We start from the raw sequence: 20,713 nt of genomic DNA on the forward strand, positions 1-20,713 counted from the left end.
CAGCCACCCCTGGAAATGGCGCATTGTTTCTTAGCGTCATTTCCACGTGCTTTACCCTACTCGTCCATTGGCCCTGATGGCGGTGGCATGCTGGGTAATAAAAAGGGGTTAATACTAGCTTTGTATTCTCAGCTGGTACTAAGCCCGTAATTCACCGGGTCATGCCAAATTAGACATGACCACCATGAATTTCTAGTGAACGAACAAAAAAAAAAAAAAAAAAAAAAAAAAAAAAAGTCTCACTCACATCGGTATCACCCAGCAAACCGCACACTTTCCTGAGAGGAGTGCCTCAACTGAATGGAAATACATGCAGCTGACCACCCCTGTAAGGAGTGTGCGTGCCGTGCCGATGCGAGACTCACACAGTGAAAGTCAAAGTTCAATTGAGTCGATGGCTCATGGACTCGGGTGAACCCGGACGTCACCGCGAACACGGGCGAAAACAACCGAAGACTGCTGAGTGACGAGCTGTGCAGTGAATACCACCGGAAGTTAATGATCGGATCCAGAGACTGCAGGACACATGAGATCGGTAAGTATAAATCAGAATGGTTTTTTTTTACAGCCCCTGGACCCAAACTGCAACACGAGTTTCCCAGGAAAACTCGTGTTCGGGACCGTGTGCATGATCACTATGTGTTCGGTACGGACCCCGAACTTTACAGTTCGGGTTCGCCCATCACTGCTCATGAAGTTCTCTCTTTATGGTACACCTAGATAATGAAACACCTACTTCCTAGATAGTGTTCTTCCCTTCACTTCTTGGATGTTGTGAAGGGGTTTTCTTCACCATGGAAAGGATTCTGCGATCATACACCACTGTTGTCTTCTGTGGGCATCAAGGAATTTTGGAATTCCCAAGCTCACCAGTGGGCTTTTTTTTTTTTTTTTTTTTGCAGAATGTACCAAACTGTTAACTTGGCCACTCCTAACATTTCTGCTCTCTCTCTCTCTCGCATGGATTTCTTTTTTTTTTTTTTTCCAGCCTAATTGTCTGTTTCTCTTCCATTGAGAGCTCCTTTGACCACATGTGAGTTCACAGCAACAGTTTCCAAGTGCAAACGCCACTCCTGGAATGAGCTCCAGACCTTTTACCAGCTTAATTGATAATGAGGGAATGGCCTTTTAAAGACCTGTTGTCATAATTGTGTAATTACTTTTGGTCCCTTGAAAAAGAGGCAGCTACTTTTTAAAAAGCTATAATTCCTAAACCCTTACACCAATTACGATATGAATACCTTTGAAATTAAAGCTGAGAGTCTGCACTTTAAGCCCATATAGATTATATAAAATTGTATCTTGAAAATGCTTTAACACCTAAAAATGCCAAAATTTTTGTCTGTCCAGATATTTCTGGACTTAACTGTATTTTGCCACTGTAATGCCAACCTTTAAATTTCACAAGCGTAAAACAGTGCATTTCACATTACCTTTCCAGGTTGGATCACCCTCCCAAATGAACCCCATCATCATATACCCTTATCATACCTTCAGTTCATGTGAACAGTCCAGTAGTTAGGATGGGATATGTAATCATAATTTGTTTGATAGGGGCCCATTTGTTTGAGTAAAAGACATACCTTGAATATTTATTGTAGGCCAGTGAAATGCCCAAACACCTCCATATTGACCCCTTCCCCCATCCTCACTTTGGCTTTATGCGTAATGAGTAAGTGCGGTGAGGGAGGAAGAATGAGATCAGGTGTTTGCAACTGTCACACTCAACTTATACAATGATCTGTATACATCTGTCATTGTGGTTTCCACTAACTTATAAAAAGTTCATCAGGTTTAGTAATTGATTTACTATGTTTGCGATTATAACAAAGCATCAGATGTAGAGGAGGGCGCAGCCTAAATTATAGGTCATTTTTAAAGGGAATCTATCACTAGGTTTTTGCTCCCCCATCTGAGAGCAGCATAATGTAGAGACAGAGACCCTGATTCTAGCGGTGTCACTTACTGAGCAGTTTGCTGTCATTTTGATAAACCCAATGTTTTTCTCTGCTGCAGATCTAGCAGTTATACAGAGCTCATGAATATGCTGGACTACCTAGCAGCACGCCAAGTAGTCCTCGAATGATAAAATCACTGTCTGTTAGCAGTAGATTATCAAAACTAAAACTAAGCAGCCCAGTCAGTAACACATTGCTGGCATCAAGATCTGTCCCTACGTTATACTGCTCTCAAACTAGGTGGTAACAAACTGGTGACAGATTCCTGTTAAAAGGGACTGTCTGGGTCAAAAAGTAAAATTTCCCGAGGCTTGGAGCTGTAAACGTTAAAGTGATACCTACTGGCACTCACCTGGATTCTAGGGGAGGCCAATCCTTAGTCCATGCTAAATCATGAAGAAACTATACCTTTCCACCAGAAACATGACTGCTGTGGCCTATGACTGACTGCAGAGGTTAAGTGACTTGAGCAGTGCATTGTCAGAAAAACATATAATGACGCGCTGATAAAGTGGTCCTGCAGCTGGTAGAATAGAAAAACCATTTCAACCCCTTAACGACCGGGGGCCGTAACAGTGCATCTTAACCTATATAGTTGTAATCAACGGCGGCTGCTGCAAGCAACTGCTGGTGATCCGCGCACATGTCAGCTGATTAGAACAGCTGACATATGTGCCTCGTAGGCACGAGTGGATCCGCGATCCACCCACTCCTGTTAACCCTTAAAATCGCGATGTCAAAATGGGACATCGTGATTTAAATCCCCACTGCAGTAAATCTTCACTTACCCGGCCCAATCGGCGGCGCAGTGATATCATCACTGTGAGCCGATAGTTGTCATGGTAGCACAGGGTCATGTGATGACTCCTGTAGCTATCATGACTCACTTCCTGTTTCACTCGTTCGAGTGCTGCCAGTAACAAGGGGTGAGTATTTCTGGTGATCAGAGCTGTGTAGCTGTGATCAACAGAAATGAATGAGCGATCAGACTGCTGATCCTATCCTTATAGTCCATTAAGGGGACTAGAAAAAAAAACAAAAAAATTAAAAAAAAAGTTCACATACGGTAATTCCCCCATTAAAAAATAAAAAGGGTTAAAAAAATTAAAAAATGTATAGGCATTTGATATTGCCAGGTTCAGAAATGCCCGATCAAAATATAAAATCAGCTAATCTGATCGGTAAACTGAGTAGCTTAAAAAAAAAAAAAAAAAAAATTTTACAAAAAAAACGGCAAAATTGCGTTTTTATGTCGCTGCTAATTTTGCACAAAATGCAATAACAGGCGATCAAAACATAGCATCTTCACAAAAATGGTTCCATTAAAAACCATCAGCTTGAGACACAAAAAAGTAAGCCATTACCGAGCCATAGATCCTGAAATATTAGAACGCTACAGGTTGCGGAAAATGGAGCAGAAAGCGTGCCAATATTTTTTGGACAAATTTGAGAATTTTTTTTTTTTTACCCCTTACATAAAAGTAAACCTATACATGTTTGGTGTCTACGACCTTGTACCGACCTGAGGAATCACACTGACACATCAGTTTTACCATACAGTGAAGACGGTGAATAAAATAACCCAAAAACAACCATGCAATCGCACTTTTTTTTTGCAAATTTTTCCACACTTGGAATTTTTTGCAGTTTTCCAGTACACTATATGGTAAAACTTATGGTTTCATTTAAAAAAGTACAGCTCATCAAGCAAAAAAAAAAAAAAAAAAAATAAAAAAGTGCTCATATGGCAAGATTGATGGAAAAATAAAAACAAACAAAAAAAATATGAAAAATCAGCCAGGGGGTGAAGGGGTTAATAGTAAGAAACATACATTTTGTTGAAAGAAAAGAAAAAAAAAAATATTAAGAAAGGGAAAAAAATATAGTAAGAAAATAAATATTAACCTGGCACCTCAGAAAATACTTACTGGTATACAATTATTACAATCACGAAGCACTGCTGAGCACATTTGCTCCATTATGTTGCACATTTTGTAAATCTTGTACTAGTGCTTTATCTTCATCTATTATATTTTTTTGCTGCACATTGAAAAAAATATTTAACATCAGTGCTGGGTGGCTGTTACAATTGTGTACCTTTAAGTATTTTCTGCGGTGGCGGGCCAATATTTGTTATTTTCTCACTATTTTCCCCCTTGCTTAATACTGATTTAATTTTTAATAAAATGTATCTCTTTTACTATTAAAATGTGGCTATCTTTTGTTAGCTTGTTTTCTATATTTGTTTCATAATGCCCTGTCCATTTATATTTGGATTAGTGATATATCTATATCTGTGAATCATTTGATTTAATACCAGTGTGTATTGGCATAATCAGTTAAAAAGTTGCTGGCAGAATAGTGACGTCTCACCCTTTCGATGCCACGGCAGAGCATTGAGCAGCTAGCACTGAACCCACATGGGTGCCGGTAGGAAAGTATCATCACTTTATTTTTTTTTTTTTTTTACAGCTCTAAATCCCTGGAGAACTTTTCTTTTTGCCTAGACAATGCCGTTAATTACTGTAAAAATTGTAATAATGTAATTCGCACTTTCAAACCTTGAAACCATGTGGCTGTCATAACAATTACTGTATTTTTGATCAATTTTATCTAAAGAGATAATAGAAAATCTATTTTCTATTTAAGGCTGTGTGAATACTAAAAACACAACACAAAAACACAACCACAACACAAAACAAAAACAACGAAAAACACAACGAAAAACACAACGAAAAACACAACGAAAACAGCATTTATGCCAAGTGGAACCAAGCCTTTAGAAATTTTCTTTTTAGTAACCAGCTACATAATACTCACTCTGGAGGTCGAGTGTCAGGTCCCAGAGTTCTGTGGAGCGAGATTTTTTCGCTTGCATAGGCATTAAAGCAATGTTTGGTGAAACCATCCTCTTTTTGCTTGGTTTCTTCAGCTGTCCACTTCTCCTTTTTAAAGCCTTTTCCATCAGCACCAGGGCCGGTAGGATCCTCTGGTGGTCTCTCCATAAAGCACTTGAGCTCAGCTGGAGTGTAATAGCCAGGTAGACATGACTTGACTTTCTCTTCTGGTTCTTCCTGCTGCACTGGGGCATTGATCTGCAGTTTTGGCATGGAGTCCCTTATATTGTTCACTGCTCCCATCATCATATCAAGCATCTGATCTTTCCTTTCAACAATGTTCTTTAACCAGGGCTCATCCTTATTGCTATCGCCAACGTCTTTGTGCATAATGAATACGAATATCACAAACACAACACCCACCATAGCAAGTTTCAGGGGCCCATTGTGTCTCCGCATCAACCTCATTTTGGAGAATTTTTTAATACTCTTAATCCAGGTGGGAGTTTCTTCGTCAAGTGACAAGATTCTTTGGTTATTCCATTAATAAAGAGAGTTTATACAGGAGCCTAGGAAACAAAAATAGTCTAATGTTACCACTTAATCAACTTCATTACTTAAATTGTTTAGCTAAAGCCAAATATGTCTAATTATTAGTATGGTTCTTAGTGTTTCCCAGCCAGGTCAGGCCTAAGAAACAGCAGGACAACAACTTGTAACTTTTAAGCCAAGGACTACAGAACAACTTTCGTTGCCTAATCCTCATTGGACGTTCGGATGAAATGAAAAAGGAAAAAAAAAAAAAAAAAAAAAAAAAAAAAAAAAAAAAGTCACTTTTGTAGAACATGTGACTTATTCACATTCAGAGTCTAAATTATTGCCAAGTTTTAAGAAAGACATATTGTATTCGCCATTGAAATGAAGGGTATGTGACAGCCACACAACTGCAAATTAAGTATTTCATACACATTAGACTAAAGTCGGCCGCACCTACAGATATCGACATATCTAATGTGCATGGGGGAATCAGTCAACTGATTGACGGGGGGGGGGGGGGGGGGGGGGGGGAACAATCGAGTCTTTCAACTGGTAATTACTTAGTGTTCTCAGAGGAAAACCACCAGCAGAGATGTCCATCAGTGGCTTAAGGCACCAGACACACAGGTACATGAGATGCACAGTGTGTGGCTTACAGCCTTTTAAGGACGCCCATACTATTAGATCAGGCACGCTTCCCAGCACTATATAAGTGCAGCCCAATACTCCCAACCAACAATAAAAAAAGGACCTGGCTACATCCTGCAAAAAAAAAAAAAAAAAAAAAAAAAAGTGCAATAAAAAGCGGAAACGTATGTATAAAATATATGATAATGGTCCATATTTTGGCTAAATATGCAGCTTACAACCCACATCACGGGTATCCATACTTGTGATGTTACCAAAGCGCCCATGTAGGTCTACATAACAGCCAAAATCTACGTCAACCCATTTGCAGATTTTTGGCAATGCGTTTGACAAAACAGGATTTTTTTTCAATTAGTAATTATTAAGAGTTCCCCTTGAGTAGAAAAAAAAAAAAAATTCAGGGGTTCTTCTGCAGAATCATCAGAAGATCCAGTTTCGGGAATCTCAACTGTAGTCAGAAGAGCACTTCCCCATTGACACTACTTCTTGTTTCTGTATTTATAGTATTTATATTTTTATACAAAAAGATTTCTAAAATATCCCATTAAAAAAAGTTCCCTCTCTGTCAGCTGATCATTTTCAAACCATTACAGTGCTATTAAATAAGAAGATCCTCCCAGGAGAGCTGAAGCCACATACCCTTACGGGCGACCTGCAGATCAAGGCTCTAGCAGGTGGAAATGGCTCAACAAAGCCCGAGTAGCTGGGGTTTACAATACCACTGTAAAAATGATATACACCGGGTAACTACTCTGAACCAAACATCTCTTATGAACATTCTTTCTGGTAATTTAGGGGGCAATTTCTTAGAAAATGTTATACTATTCCTTAAAAAGAAAAATTACTTTTTGTTTACATGTATTTTTATGGTAAAGAGAATCAGTTTTTAGATGGAGCATAGTTGAAAGTCAATCCTGCCTACACCACAGCTTTGTACATTGTCTATTGATAGTGAGCTGCTGTGGTCGGTCTAGCAGGCCCATGAGCGGTAGTCCGGGCACTGTTAAAATGAATGTTTTATCACCAGGAATTAAGTAAACAAGAGCACTATCCTGATAAAATTGAGTGGACCCATGGAAGTTCAGTTTGGTGGGTTCAGCCAAACTTTAAACTAAGTTCAGTTTGGGACCCGAACCCCAATGGAGGTCACTAATTGGGCAGTTCGGGTCTCTACCCACATGCAGCCAGCCATAAAACAGATCACTTCTGGGGCGAGGTTTTTCCATTTTTTTTTTTGGTGCACACTACATCCAATCATGCAGTTGTTACCCCCAGTGCGAACCTTTCAAAACATTGGACGAGGTACTGGGTTGAGCACCGAATTTACCAGAGCACAGCGATGCTCGTGCAAGTGAAGTTCATAAATAAAGTTACCAAGCTCTGTTTATGAATAAAAGCCCGAACATCAAACATCTTGTTCGTTCATATGTACTGATAACGTGACACATTGCTGAATTCAGTGTTTTAACCCCTACAATCATGCTGTCCTCAGATTATTTAACAAAAACCGGCTGAAAAGATTCCCTTTAAACAATTATTAGAAATTATTTACATTTTCCACGTTACGATTTATACTAAATGTTGAAATTGAGTTATTTTTACCTAGGACACTGAGTCATACATGCCGACATCCTATTCTGCAAGATTTTCAGTGGTCATCTTACTATTGTGACAGGCAGAATTAAAATGACAGATAATATATGATGATCTGTGTAGAAATAATTGTACAGGGACAGAGTGGAGGCGACAGGTGTCCTTCAAAAAAAATAAAAATATAATTAAAAAAAAAAATTTGATACATGCAAGATGTACCTACTTTCACATACAATACAGTGAGGACAACACATAATTAATGGAAACATGTGTATAACCCCCCCCCCCAAATAAAAATAGAATACTCAGCTTCCAGACTGACGCCGTTCCGCTGTATTTAGCACTGTATCCCCTGCTGATGGGAGGGACATCACGTGACCGGTGTAGGCAATGCATAGACAAACCCTGATCGGCAGTGGGGGTCACATTGCCAAATACAGAGAAGCAGCCTCCGCCTGGAAGGAGGAAAAGGTTTTTAACCCACCTTCATGAATAAGGGGTTGTGGTCTAACACTTTACAGCATAATACATGTTCACAACACTTCTCATCAGCACAGGATAATGTTCAAACTAAAAAAGGTACTGCTTTGGGCTCATCTGATTCTCAGCAGTGCATCTTCACTCAATATGGCCCAAGCTAATACAGATACCAGGTTAGATGGCAATGATCAAAAATGTGTGGTCAGTAGTCATTTTTAGGTTTTGTAACTTGTCTAAAGATATAAAACAAGGGATGAGCAGACCCATTGAGGTTTGGGTTTGAGGGGGGGGGTGGTTTGGGGTATTTTGGTTAGCCAGAATTTAGATAGAGTTCGGAACCCGAACGTGACGTAAAATTCACTGGAAGTGACTCATTGAACAGTTAGTCTCTCAGCCCCCATACAGCCAGCCGTAAACAGAACACTTCCAGGGGAGGGAGAGCAGGGTTTATTTATTTTTTTTAAAAATTTGTTTAGTACAAACTACATCTCATAACACCGATTTTCCTCCGAGTGAAAGCCAGACACTAAAAACGGTTCGCACTGCGTAGACCACCGAAAGTACCCGAGTACACCGATGATCGCGCGGGTGGTCAGCAAAAGAAAACCACCCAAACACCGGATTTAATTCTATAAAATTATAGATTATTATTATTATATTTAGATATATTTTTTTTTATTTTTTTTAATACAGTGTGTTCAGTATGAATACTGAACTTTTCTGTTCGGATTCATTAATCTCTATATAGGACCAGATTCAACATGGGTTTCACAACAGAATTCTGGTGTAAAATCTCAAAAATTTTGCAAAATTTAGACAACTTGGAGTTACACCCAGCTTTTGCAATTTTTGGCGTTTTCACACTAGTTGCTCCCAACGCCAACAAAATGAGCCGTGCTGTTGTGGGACTCCAGAGCTCTAGCGTTCTGTAGGCCAGAAATCGCACTCCACTATCAGACTGGAGTATCTGACACCACCTCTTCATGAATCAGCAGCACATGACTCCAGCATAACCCCTCATCAAGACCAGTGTCAACACTGGTTTTCATGAACTGGGCCCAGTTGTGTAAAATAAGCGGACATTTGGGAAACTAGTGTTACTAGGACCAGAACATCAATACACAAACGAAAAAAAAAAAAAAAACACACAATACACAAACGAAAAAACAAACGAAATACACAAACCAAAAAGATCACATTCAGAGCCCTTCGTATCACCGCACGCGTGCTGCATATGTTCCACCCTGGGTTATGGGGTACTCAGTCCTCCCGGATAGTGTACTACTGGAATGTGTCACTGGGTGGCCGTTGCCCGGTTCCGTGACCATGGGGGTCGCTTTGAAAGGGGTTATACACAGGGAAATGGTCAATAAAGTTTATGTCATGACTCCACTTGCGGGTTGTGGTTATGGAGATAGAACCGCCGCTGCACAGTCTCTCCGCTGGGGCTGATGTTGATGGCAGCCTGGATGTTGGGCCCTCCACAAGTAGAGCCAGGGCCCCAGGGGGTTAGGCATGGAAAGAATGTAGGCCACATAAGAAGTTGCTGTATAACTGGTTCTCTTTTCTCAATGGATTGTTATGATCCGGAACCATGGAAGACCGCCATAAATCATTGGTAAAAGGTGACAAGGTGACAAGAGCATTGGCAACTAATCTGGCCGCCATCCCCTTACTAATCATCAACACTAGAAGTAGCCGAGGGGTGAACCAACATCCTGTGTGCCGCGAACCCAGCCGGAGAACTAGCTATCCTAAAGGAAGGAAAGATTAATAACTCTGCCTCAGAAAATAGATAAAGAATAGCAAGCCCCCCACATTCAAATACTGCAGTGATATAGGAAAACCCAATACACAGATAGATTATAGGATTAGCAAAAGGTGACGCCCTACTGACTAAATAGGACAGGATAGGAAAGGGGCCGATAGTGGCCAGAGAAAAACCCTGCAAAATCCAAATACCTGATCGTACAAAAAAGCCCTCAGATCACTAGATCTGAACTCCGTCCTATACCAGGTGCTCTTGTCATACCAATGAATAGAAAGCAGGAATCATTACAATTTCAAGAAGCAACAAACACATGGACTTATAGGAGCAATACTCCAAACATAGCTGCAGGGAGCAACCCAGCTAAGCAACTGAGAGGGAAGATCCCTGCATGCAAATAAACTGAAAACAACCACAGCAAATGACAAACTCAAAACGAACCAAGCAACAAATAAAGAACCAAGCACTTATCTGACGTAGCTGTGGTCTGGAGCAGGATGACGCAGGCTGGTGAACAAACAACAACTGACATCCGGCATAGCCTGCTATCAGATCAGGGTTTAAATAGGCAGAGAGTTAGCAATGGAAACGCCCATAGCTCAACACACCTGGTCTCTGACCAGATGATTCCTGGCCACAAGAGGCAGCCTCACAGCAGCCAAAGCATAACTGACATTCACAACAGTACCCCCCCTTGAGGAGGAGTCACCGAACCCTCACCAACGCCACCGGGTCGCTCAGGATGAGCATGATAGAAGGCGCAAAACAACCTGTCCGCATGAATGTCAGAAGCCACAACCCAAGAGTTATCCTCCTGCCCATAACCCTTCCATTTCACAAGGTATTGAAGTTGTCTCCTACTGCGACGGGAATCCAGAATTTTTTCAACCTCATACTCCAGATCCCCCTGGACCAAAACAGGGTCAGGAGGCGCTGCTGCAGGAACTGTTGGCTCCACATGTCTCTTCAACAAGGACTTATGGAAGACATTGTGAATCTTAAAAATGACACAGGCAGAGTCAAAGGGAAAGATACAGGGTTGATAATCTCCGAAATCTTATAAAAGGTCCAATAAATCTGGGCTTAAATTTAGGAGATGGAATGCTCATAGGAATATTTTTAGAGGACAACCACACCATGTCCCCCACTTTAAACTGGGGACCAACAGTCCGACGCTGGTTGGCAAACTGCTGGGCAGACTCTTGGGATTGAAATAATTTATCCATTACCTGCCCCCAAATCTGCTGCATTCTGTTTACCACCGAATCCACCCCTGGACAATCAGACGCCTCAAGCTGCCCCGAGAGGAACCTGGGATGATACCCAAACATAGCTGCAGGGAGCCACCCAGCTAAGCAACTGAGAGGGAAGATCCCTGCATGCAAATAAACTGAAAACAACCACAGCAAATGACAAACTCATATAAGAGCAAAAAGAACCAAGCAACAAATAAAAGAGCAAAGTACTTATCCAAGGTAGATGTGGTCTAGAGCAGGATGACGCAGGCTGGTGAACAAAGAACAACTGACATCTGGCATAGCCTGCTATCAGGCCAGGGTTTAAATAGGCAGAGAGTTAGCAATGGAAACGCCCATAGCTCAACACACCTGGTCTCTAACCAAATCATTCCTGGCCACAAGAGGGAGCCTCACAGCAGCCAAATCATAACTGACATTCAGAACAGTGGATGGTAACTTGTACCCAGAGGAAGGCTGGTGTTCATGACTCGCCCACCCCAGGGCTAGGGGACACCCGGTGCCGGGCCGGACTAGTCCGGTGGTAGTCAGTGGTGGCTGGGCCCGGCTCCGTGGCCCTGGTGGGTGTCAGTTGAATATGTGGCTGATGAGTTGAAGTTAATGTTCGTGACGCCACCTGTGGTATGCAGCTATTAAGCCGCCGCTGCTATGGGAGAACTCCGGGGTGATGTTATGGCAGCTATGATGTTACTGCTCCCCACAGGTGGAGCGATGCCCCGGGATACAGTTGGTGCCCGTGAAAGTCTATGGTGTTGTGTGGCTAACACGGTGCAGGGCCGACAGGCGAGGAAAGAACCAGGCACAAACAACAGTCTCTTTACCTTCTCCTCTTTTACTCTGGGAACAGTCCAGTCCTGGGAGACCGTTACAGGTGGTGATGGGGATCCGGTCGGCCTGGAAGTACTTGGGATGATCGTTCTGGCCAGCTGAGTATGAGGCCTACTCCTGTACTTTGCTTTGTGATGATAGGACCCTGCTTCTCTGAATCCAGCAATGGCCCTCTTTGCTGCTGGGACCGATGGCACGTCCCTTCTTTCTGTAGGTGGCTGCGCAGACCCTCTCTCTGGTGCTTCTCCGCTGGAGTCCACACCGGGCCCTGATGCTGCAGCTGTACCTTGGATGTTTCTGGGCCAGGGGCTTGCAGCTCTCCTGCCCTTCGGACTCGGCTACCAGGGGCGGATTTTATACCCTGGCAACCACAGACTCCGATGTCTGAGTCTCTCTGCTGCCTCTCAGCTATTCCTGCTTCTCTGGGCCAAGCTGCTCCAGCTCTAGGCCCCAGATTCACAGGACAGCTCACTCTGCGTCTGTTCACTTCCACTACTCCCTACAGACTGGCTGCACTTCCTCCCTCTGGTCAGGTAGAGGAAGGCTCCCTGGAATTCCAGGTTCAGAGCTCCCCCTGCTGGCCGGAGGGAGAACTGTGTTGGGTGTTAAACCTGCTGGCCAATGGATCTCCCAATTACCTCCAGGCTCAGCATTAACCCTTTGGGAGGGCAATGCTGCTGTGGCGACCAGGTCCTAGGGCGCCACATTCACCTCTGGTTCCCTTAGTCCCAGTGCCGGGTTGATGACCTGGTGGCTTCTTTCCCCTACACCTCTCTCAAGTAGGTGGGTCCCCTTTGGTTTGGAGTGTCCTGTTTGTCTCTCAGTCTCTGGTCCGTATGGCGGGCAGTGTGAACCATGTAGGGTTGGTGTTCTGTTTCGGTCCCTGGTTCTCCTGTCACTGCTGGTGCCCCCGGACTTCTAAGGTCAGTGAGGGCCTGGATGGTCCACTCACTTTGCAGATTTTAATCAGGTCTGCCTGGAGCGTTTGCCTGACCTACGGCTCTGTACCCAGTTGGCGTGATGGTTCCGGGAGTACTTCGCCGTACTCCACCGGCAACCACATGCCTGGGCCCTCAGGTCACCGTAACACTCCCGTATCAGAGCAGTTATATCCGTCTCCTCTCACTTCCACTTACTAACTCCAACTGTCTGTCCCCTCCCACCTTGTCATTGTCTAGTGGACAGGATCACCTCCACCTCTGGGTGGCCATCCATTGGGTCCATTTCTAGTCTGTCACCAGTCTGTGGGGATGGGGGAAAACTGGGATTATATTGTGTTTTGCTGTTACCAAACACTGGACTTCCAGGTCCCTGGGGGTAAGCCCTGCATCTTTGGCGGGAAGCAGAACTTTGTAGTGCCCTGATGAGCTCAGGGGCGCTACACCTACAGAACCAAAATTATACAAAATGTATGCAGTTTCCCAGTTCATGTTTTTTTTTTTTTCTTTCCCTTTTCATTTTCATTTTTGAGAACAGACAATTGTCCCGATCACAAGATAGCCATGAAAGTTAAATTCCGATTAGCAGCCGATAAGATTTACAATGGGAAGAGAGATGTAATTTTCATTTTGGCAGGTCACAATATGGTGTTCAACCTGACTGGAGGCCCTGCTATTTATCCTAATGTTACAGCAGCACTAACTGACTGCAAGCTACCAGTCCCAAGATAATCTTATCAGGAACAATGTTGTCCTTGAAAGATAAAAAGGTTAACTCGCCTACAGCAAGAGGTTTGTTCTGCTGATCCCCATCCAGTGCAGCATCTTGTACTTTTAAAAAAGGAGTGACCTACAGGTTTAGAAAAACAAAGACGAGATTCTCTGACTCCAGTAGATGGGGCCAAGCGTTTCCCTTTTCATAGGGAGCATGCCAGGAAAGCTAGAATTAAGCAATGGTGTCCAATTCCACGAGACAGCTTTGTCAGAGACATTTTCAAATGCAAAGAGGACATTCTCTACTCCAAGTCCTTCCAATATCCACATCCTAACTTGTCTCAATTTCTCATCACTCAGGGATCATTTTTTAATATGGGGTTAACAGTGTCGAAAAGTAGCAATAAATCCTATTTTGATCACTATTGTGGGTCTAAAAATTAATCCAATATAAAACGGTCAGCGGTGAGAGTTCATATTACTATAGTTATTGTCTAAAAACTACGCACATACTTCAATGTGCATCTCATGCAATTCTGGCTGCTGTTCGATTTTATTCTTATGTAGACAACAGTGCCTATATCAGTCTATAACCAGATGTTTAAGTTTGTAACCATATCAACAGTACAGTTTTCTACTGGGTGAAAACATTGGAATGTCTGGTGGAGAATATTGCTCATTAAATGAAACCCACTGACACAAATGCCCTATTCTCCTGTTTGCATGAGACCTGAGAGCAAATTGTGACAGTAGAAAAAAGGATTTTTTATTTTTTTTTACCTTGCATGGAGAAAACCTGCAATACCAGGATACAATGGGTGAAATAAATATTGAAAACTTCCCCAGTTTAAGTAAATATATTTCTAGAGATGCTATTAACATGTATTTCTCACTAGATTTAATAACCCATCCAACCCACACAGGCAAAGTAAGCAAACCATAGCGGTCCATAAATTAAGCCACTTGTAATAATGAGAAATGACACAGAAAAAGTATTTAAAAACACATGAAGAAAGACGTTTAAACTCCATGGAAAGTCATGACACAAGATGGAATCTATGACTAATTAGAAAGCAAACCTGCCACTTAGTGAAGGCTAAAATGAGATGTTTCAACTGATGGCCTACAAAAAAGGTGTCTCATTTCCAATGTGTCACACAAGAAACATCTCATGATGGGTAAAACCAGTAAGCTGTCTCAAGACCTTCACAACCTTATTGTTGCAAAACATACTGATGGCATTGGTTATAGAAGAATTTCTAAACTACTGAAAGCTCCAGTGAGAACTATTGGGGGCCATAATCCAGAAGTGGAAAGAACATAATTTCACCATAAACCGGCCATGTTCAGGTGCTCCCAGCAAGATTTCAGAGACAGAAGATTTATCGAAGAAACAAGAACACTCTGTGGAGAGCTACTAAAAGACCTGGAATCAGCAGCCACAAAGAAAATAAGTAATGAACTTAACCTCCATGGCCTAAATGCACGCTCACCACTAAAGACTCCATTGCTGAACAAAAGGCATGTTCAAGCGCATTTGTGCTGCACCCGTGCCAGCAGCCGGCGCTGCTCGGGTCCGGACCTTCAGGGGTGGTGGCTCGAGGGTCTCCGGACCCGGGGGTCTCGTGGACACGCCGAATAAAAGGGGGGATGAATATGTTTAGGCTGGGCCGTATTAAGTTCGTGACGCCACCCACGGTGCGTGGTGCATTGGGACACCACCGCTGCAGTTATGGGGCGCCCGGGGGAGATGTTGTGCAGCAAGTTGTTAACCCCTCCGTGGGCAGGGATGGTGGCCGCGGGGCCAGGTGCGGGGGGATAGCGAGCGCAGAGGGTACTGGTGTACTCACTGTTCGTAAAACACACGAGTATCTGGTAAACCAAGATGATGGTGGCCGGTGCCGCGGCCGGTTGCATTCAGGGTCCCCCACCCGGCTGGTGGTCTCCATCACTGTCCTCTGCACTGTTTTAAGTAGAAAGGACTTCCCAGTTTGAACATTAGGAGTCCTCTCCTGGCTGGATGTGGCCTAAGGAGCCGTGCCCGCAGACGCTGGTCCATGGGATCTATGGGCCCTGGCGGTGACCTCTTATCCCTAATCGGTTGGGCTCTTGTCTTCTATGAGGGACTTTGGGTGGGACAGGACCTCTAGTCCTGGCCTCAATCGGTTAATTAACCGTGCACCTGTGAGACTGGCTAGTAACAGGTAAAAAGGGGAGAGCACTGATTGGACGTAGCCACTCAGCCTGTAGGGAGAGACCCAGTGAGGGGTAGGGGCCAGTGGTAAGTTGGAAAGCTGTCAGGAAGAGGTGTGTTCAGTGAGTCAGGAGAAGTGTGTGAGTAGAGTAGACAGTCTGACAGAGGAGTTCAGTGAGGAGGTGAAGGAGAGAGGAGGAGTGAAGTGAAAGAGTAAAGTACTGAAAAGAGTGACCTGCAGAGACAACGGATTGCTGTAACAAGGAGTGAGAACTGTGGAGTACGGAACGGGACTCCAGGCACCGTGGGTTACCTGTGGAAGCAGCAAACTCCATGAACCACAGAGAGCCTGTTTAAGAACAGAACCAAGGCTCACGGGACTCAGCACAAGGCAAGGTGCAGACTTTAGGACAGTGGGACACTTTATGGTCAGCTGTTAACTCTGCCGGGCAAGAAAATCTCCAGGGTCAATCACCAACCTTAAGGTGGCTTTACACGGTATGATATCGCTAGCAATTTCTAGCGATAGAGCGTGTAAGTACCCGCCCCCGTCGCACATGCTATATCGTGTGATCGCTGCCGCAGCGAACATTATCGCTATGGCAGCGTCACACGCACTTACCTGGTCAACGGCGTCGCTGTGCCTGCCGAACAATCGCTCCCTCAAGGGGGAGGGACGTTCGGCGTCACCGCGACGTCACTAAGCGGCCGGCCAATCAAAGCGGAGAAACGGAGATGAGCGGGACGTAACATCCCGCCCACCTCCTTCCTTCCGCATTGTGGCCGGCGGCAGGTAAGGAGACGTTCCTCGCTCCTGCCGTGTCACACACAACGATGTGTGCTGCCGCATGAGCGATGAACAACATGGATAAACAACGCTTACCGATTTTTGAGTTTGGGATGACCTCTCCATGGTGAATGATTTTCACCATTTTTGAGGTCGCTTAAAGACGCTGGTAAGTGTCACACGCTGCGATATCGTTTATGACGCCGGATGTGCGTCACTAACAACGTGACCCAGACGATAAAACATTAACGATATCGTAGCGTGTAAAGCCACCTTAAGAAGCCTGAAGCACAAGCAGCAAAGATGGGACCAGGGACTGAACCCCTTAGCTTTCTGGGCCCTAATGCAGGCAGCCTAGACTATTTAAGACGGGACTTCCAAGTAGCTCCAGGCCACAGGAGTCCAATCACAACAAATGAGCACGGAGGACAGCCATCCCAGGTCACAGCTGGCACGGAGAACAAGGGGAGCGGGTACACCTGGGACCGGCACCCGCGGGTTCAGGCACCACCACAGCAAAGTAAAGAAAGGAAAGTTAAACTACAACACTGGTGTGGACTATTTCCTTGGCGGTGTACACTCACATAGACTGTTCCCCACTACAACCACCATCATACATTGCTGGGGCCTGTCCCTGCTTGCAGAGGGCTCTAACCATCCAGGCTGCATTACTCCATCAGCCCCAGCAGAAACCTGCAGCGGCGGCCCAAAATAACCAGGCCGCACACCGCAAGTGGCATAGTCGACAAACATTTTTATTATTTTCTTTTATTTCTACCAAAAAAATCTTTCTATCCTGGGGGAACGCACCCCAAGGGCCACGGTACCGGGCCGCGACCACGACTGACCCCACCGAGCACTACAGAGCCCGGGACATAGTACCCCACAGCCCTGGGGCGTCACATCTACATTAAAAGAAATAGCAAACAGAGTTCTCTGCTAGGATTTCGGATTTCTTTGAAGTCAATTAGATGGAGACAATTTAAGTTACTGACACTTTCAAAGATCTCTTGGCAACAGCTGAGTGTGAAAGTGAATTAACAAATGGGTTTACCTTGCTCCAGTCACTAACAAAGGAACTATATTTATCCCAAGCAAATTTATTTTCCAACTCACTGGCCACTAACAACGTGTCACCAGGACGTGAACGCCTGAACATCCTGTTCCTATCTAACCAACCTTCAATATTCTGGACTGAACGTAATATAAAAAACCTTCAGCCTCAAAATCCAATAATATGCATGGAATGGATAAAAGAGGATTCGGGACTTTAGAAACACATTTTACCAGAAACTCACATGTTACCATGAGGACATTAGTAGATGTTGACAGCTGATTCATTCTTCCTTGACAGATGTCAGGTGGGTCAAGAATCCATTCTCTCCACTGACCTCGGTCAGAAAAAAGTCCAATGTGTATGGCGGCCATTGGGCTGAAGCAGAAGACTTAATAAAACTTAATTTTATCCTCAGGCCAAACACAGCCAAGGAAAAAAAAAAAAAAATAAAAATTGCAGATCAGCACTAATTCATTGAATAACATTGGTGTGAGTGCAGTGGATTTTTTATTGGATTACACTCAGTGTATTTATACACTGATGTGAGCGAAGTCTAAATCTCACTCTTCTGTAGAGTGGAAGCTCTCATGGTCAGCGGGGTCCATTCTCTCTCACCTGTAAAAGTTCAGCTGCATCCAAAACATTGAGAACCCTGATCGTGAGCAAGTATGGTACTCTTATGGTCTACCTTACAAGCTTTGAAATATTGAAATTTGCACAAAATTAAGGGCTGTGACTCAAACAAATTTTGGGGCAAAATATTCTGTGAGTTCGAATGTCTAAAGATTCGTTCATCTCTAACTCTATACAACAACAAAAAAAGCAAAACAAAAAACATACAATCACAACTTGCTCTCTAATACGATCCCAAACTAGTATACAGAAACAACCCATTTAATAATAGAGCGGAGATGTAAGCTTTCTGAACGGTGTAATGACGCACAGCTCAAAGGTCTACTTATAAAAATGTCAGCAAGCTGTAAGAATTCCACCACACCCCATTTGTAATCAGAAAAATGTACAAAGGCCAAAATCTGAATATTTTATATCACCAGTAAGACTAGACTTCCATGTACAATAGAGGACTCAGGCTTAGGACTGTATATCCATGGAAGTGGTTATAGAATGTGTATGTGAAGCCGTAGACAGAGGGCCCTCCTCTCTGCAGAGCAAGTCACGGTATCAGACAGACTTAAAAAGGTAAACCAAGAATAAAGTTTATTTATCAGGGTTGCAAACGTAAGCTGCAGAGCAGCGGCGGTATCGGGGCAAAAAAGAACAAACGGTAAAAGAGACAACTCCAGATACAACAGTGTATACGTTGGCTGTGGCGGATGGCCCAGGTCGCCACAACTAGTACAGTAAGCAATACAAGTTAAAATGGCAATAAAACAATATGCATATATGCAACATTAACCAATCCTACTCTATCCACTAACCTGGCTGGTCTCTTCTAAAGAAACAGTGCGGATACCGCACTCTCACAATGGAGGCCTATACTGGTTCTCTCACCACTGTACCCGGGCACTCAGTCATGACTCCGTTCGCAGGACCGGTCCGCTCTGGGGCTTGTCGGTATGGTGGTGCGCAGTTCACTCCAGGAGGACGATGCAGGACTTCTTTTCTCCAATTTTGCTGGACAGCTAGGCTCCTCAGGCAAGGAACTCTGGCAGGCTGGATGCCAACTCTCCTATATCTCCATCCATCTGCACGTCCTGGAATCCACACTGTCCCACTTCCTGCTTCTCTCTCCACTTCACTCCGATCAGACGAAATCAGCTCCAGCAGTAGGGGGGAGATCTGGGCCATACCATTATGCTCTGCTAGTGAGCCAATCTCAAAACCACAGTACAACACAATCTGAAAGTCACAGTGAAGCAACATCCTTAGTAGAGGCTGCACTCCATTAAATATGAACAGAGACAATAGAGTTGGTGCGCTGTAAGGCCCCTTTCACACATCAGTGATTTTGGTAAGTATATGCTATGTTTTTATACATACTAGAATCACGGACATATGCAGATACATTAAAATCAATGGGTCTGCACACATAGTGATTTTTCACTGACCGTGTCGGGTCCTGCTGCCCAGTGTGGCTAACTGTGGGAGCTTGCTCTCAGGGTTCACGCTTGGGATTTTCTGGACCATTTTGGTGGAAAGTCCTATCCCCCTCGTTGCGCTAGTATCCCGATTTTGGAGCGAGTGGAGAGCGGATGTTGAAGGCTCCGTTCTCGTCGGCTAAATTGTCAGGTTGCCTGAAGCTACTCCCTGACCTAGGGTCCACGTACCCAGTCATGCCCTGGTCCCAGCCCGGTGATGCTACAAGCCCACCGGCTGTTTTCCTTGACCGTTCCGTGCCCCTTGTCATGATCCCCTGTGACCGGGGGTCCAGCTCCTACTAAGCCGAGACCACTGTGTCACCTAGTTGCTTCCAAAGAGCCCGGCTCCTGACCTCCTTCACTCTCAAACTCCAAACTTCAACTGCCTTCTCCTGACACTCCTGACCTCCTCTTAACTAACCCACCCAAGTGGGCGACCCTATTCCACTCAGGCCGTCCACTGGTGTGTCTGGTGGGTGTGGTGCAGAGTGTACCTAGGACTTTGATTGACTGCTGTTGGTAACATCATGTAGTTGAGGACCCATAACCAAGGAGGAGGTGGATATGGCACAGAAGGGCAGATTGCACAATACCCTGTGGCAACCCGTTAGTCCAGGGGCATCACAGAAGCATCCTCTCTTAGGCTAGTGCATCCACAAGACCACAAGACCAGGCAAGTCCTTACTTTTAGATGTTCTTACAATCACAGTAAAAGATAAAGGACGGTACACACCAATAGCAAAAAATTAAAGGCCGTCCTTATTCACCCAGCGATTGAACATCTTATACAGGGACATTCAGAAAGGATGGGGCAAAGTTATAACCATGGTATACATAGCACTAATGTATTAAAAAAAATAAAAATAATCCCCATCTCTATACTACAAATGTTCAAAACGTTTTCCATTGGCGACATGGCAGGATTTCTAGGTAGTCCAGTGCTAGCTATCCAGATGTGTGGGAGCATATCCTTGGCTATGGGTTCCTTTGCTTCAGTGATGCATGGTCTTAGGTTTGTC

At 44.1% G+C, this 20,713-nt stretch overlaps 1 protein-coding gene across 2 annotated transcripts in view; it reads right to left on the bottom strand.

Annotated features, from left to right (window-relative positions):
* The window catches only part of GALNT6 (polypeptide N-acetylgalactosaminyltransferase 6), a 123,956-nt gene that overhangs the window by 55,220 nt on the left and 48,023 nt on the right, over positions 1-20,713 (bottom strand). The window contains exons 2-3 of one of the 2 annotated variants that reach the window (XM_075337133.1): positions 7,583-7,735; positions 4,779-5,364 (exon numbers count right to left, since the gene is read on the bottom strand). In XM_075337133.1, the coding sequence (XP_075193248.1) occupies positions 4,779-5,263 (485 nt within the window). In that variant the 5' untranslated portion in view covers positions 5,264-5,364; positions 7,583-7,735. The remainder of the gene's footprint in view (positions 1-4,778; positions 5,365-7,582; positions 7,736-20,713) is intronic. The other variant, XM_075337132.1, reaches the window with a different exon arrangement.

Source organism: Anomaloglossus baeobatrachus, chromosome 2 (genome assembly GCF_048569485.1).
Source record: "Anomaloglossus baeobatrachus isolate aAnoBae1 chromosome 2, aAnoBae1.hap1, whole genome shotgun sequence".
In the NCBI taxonomy this organism is placed as follows: Eukaryota; Metazoa; Chordata; class Amphibia; order Anura; family Aromobatidae; genus Anomaloglossus; species Anomaloglossus baeobatrachus.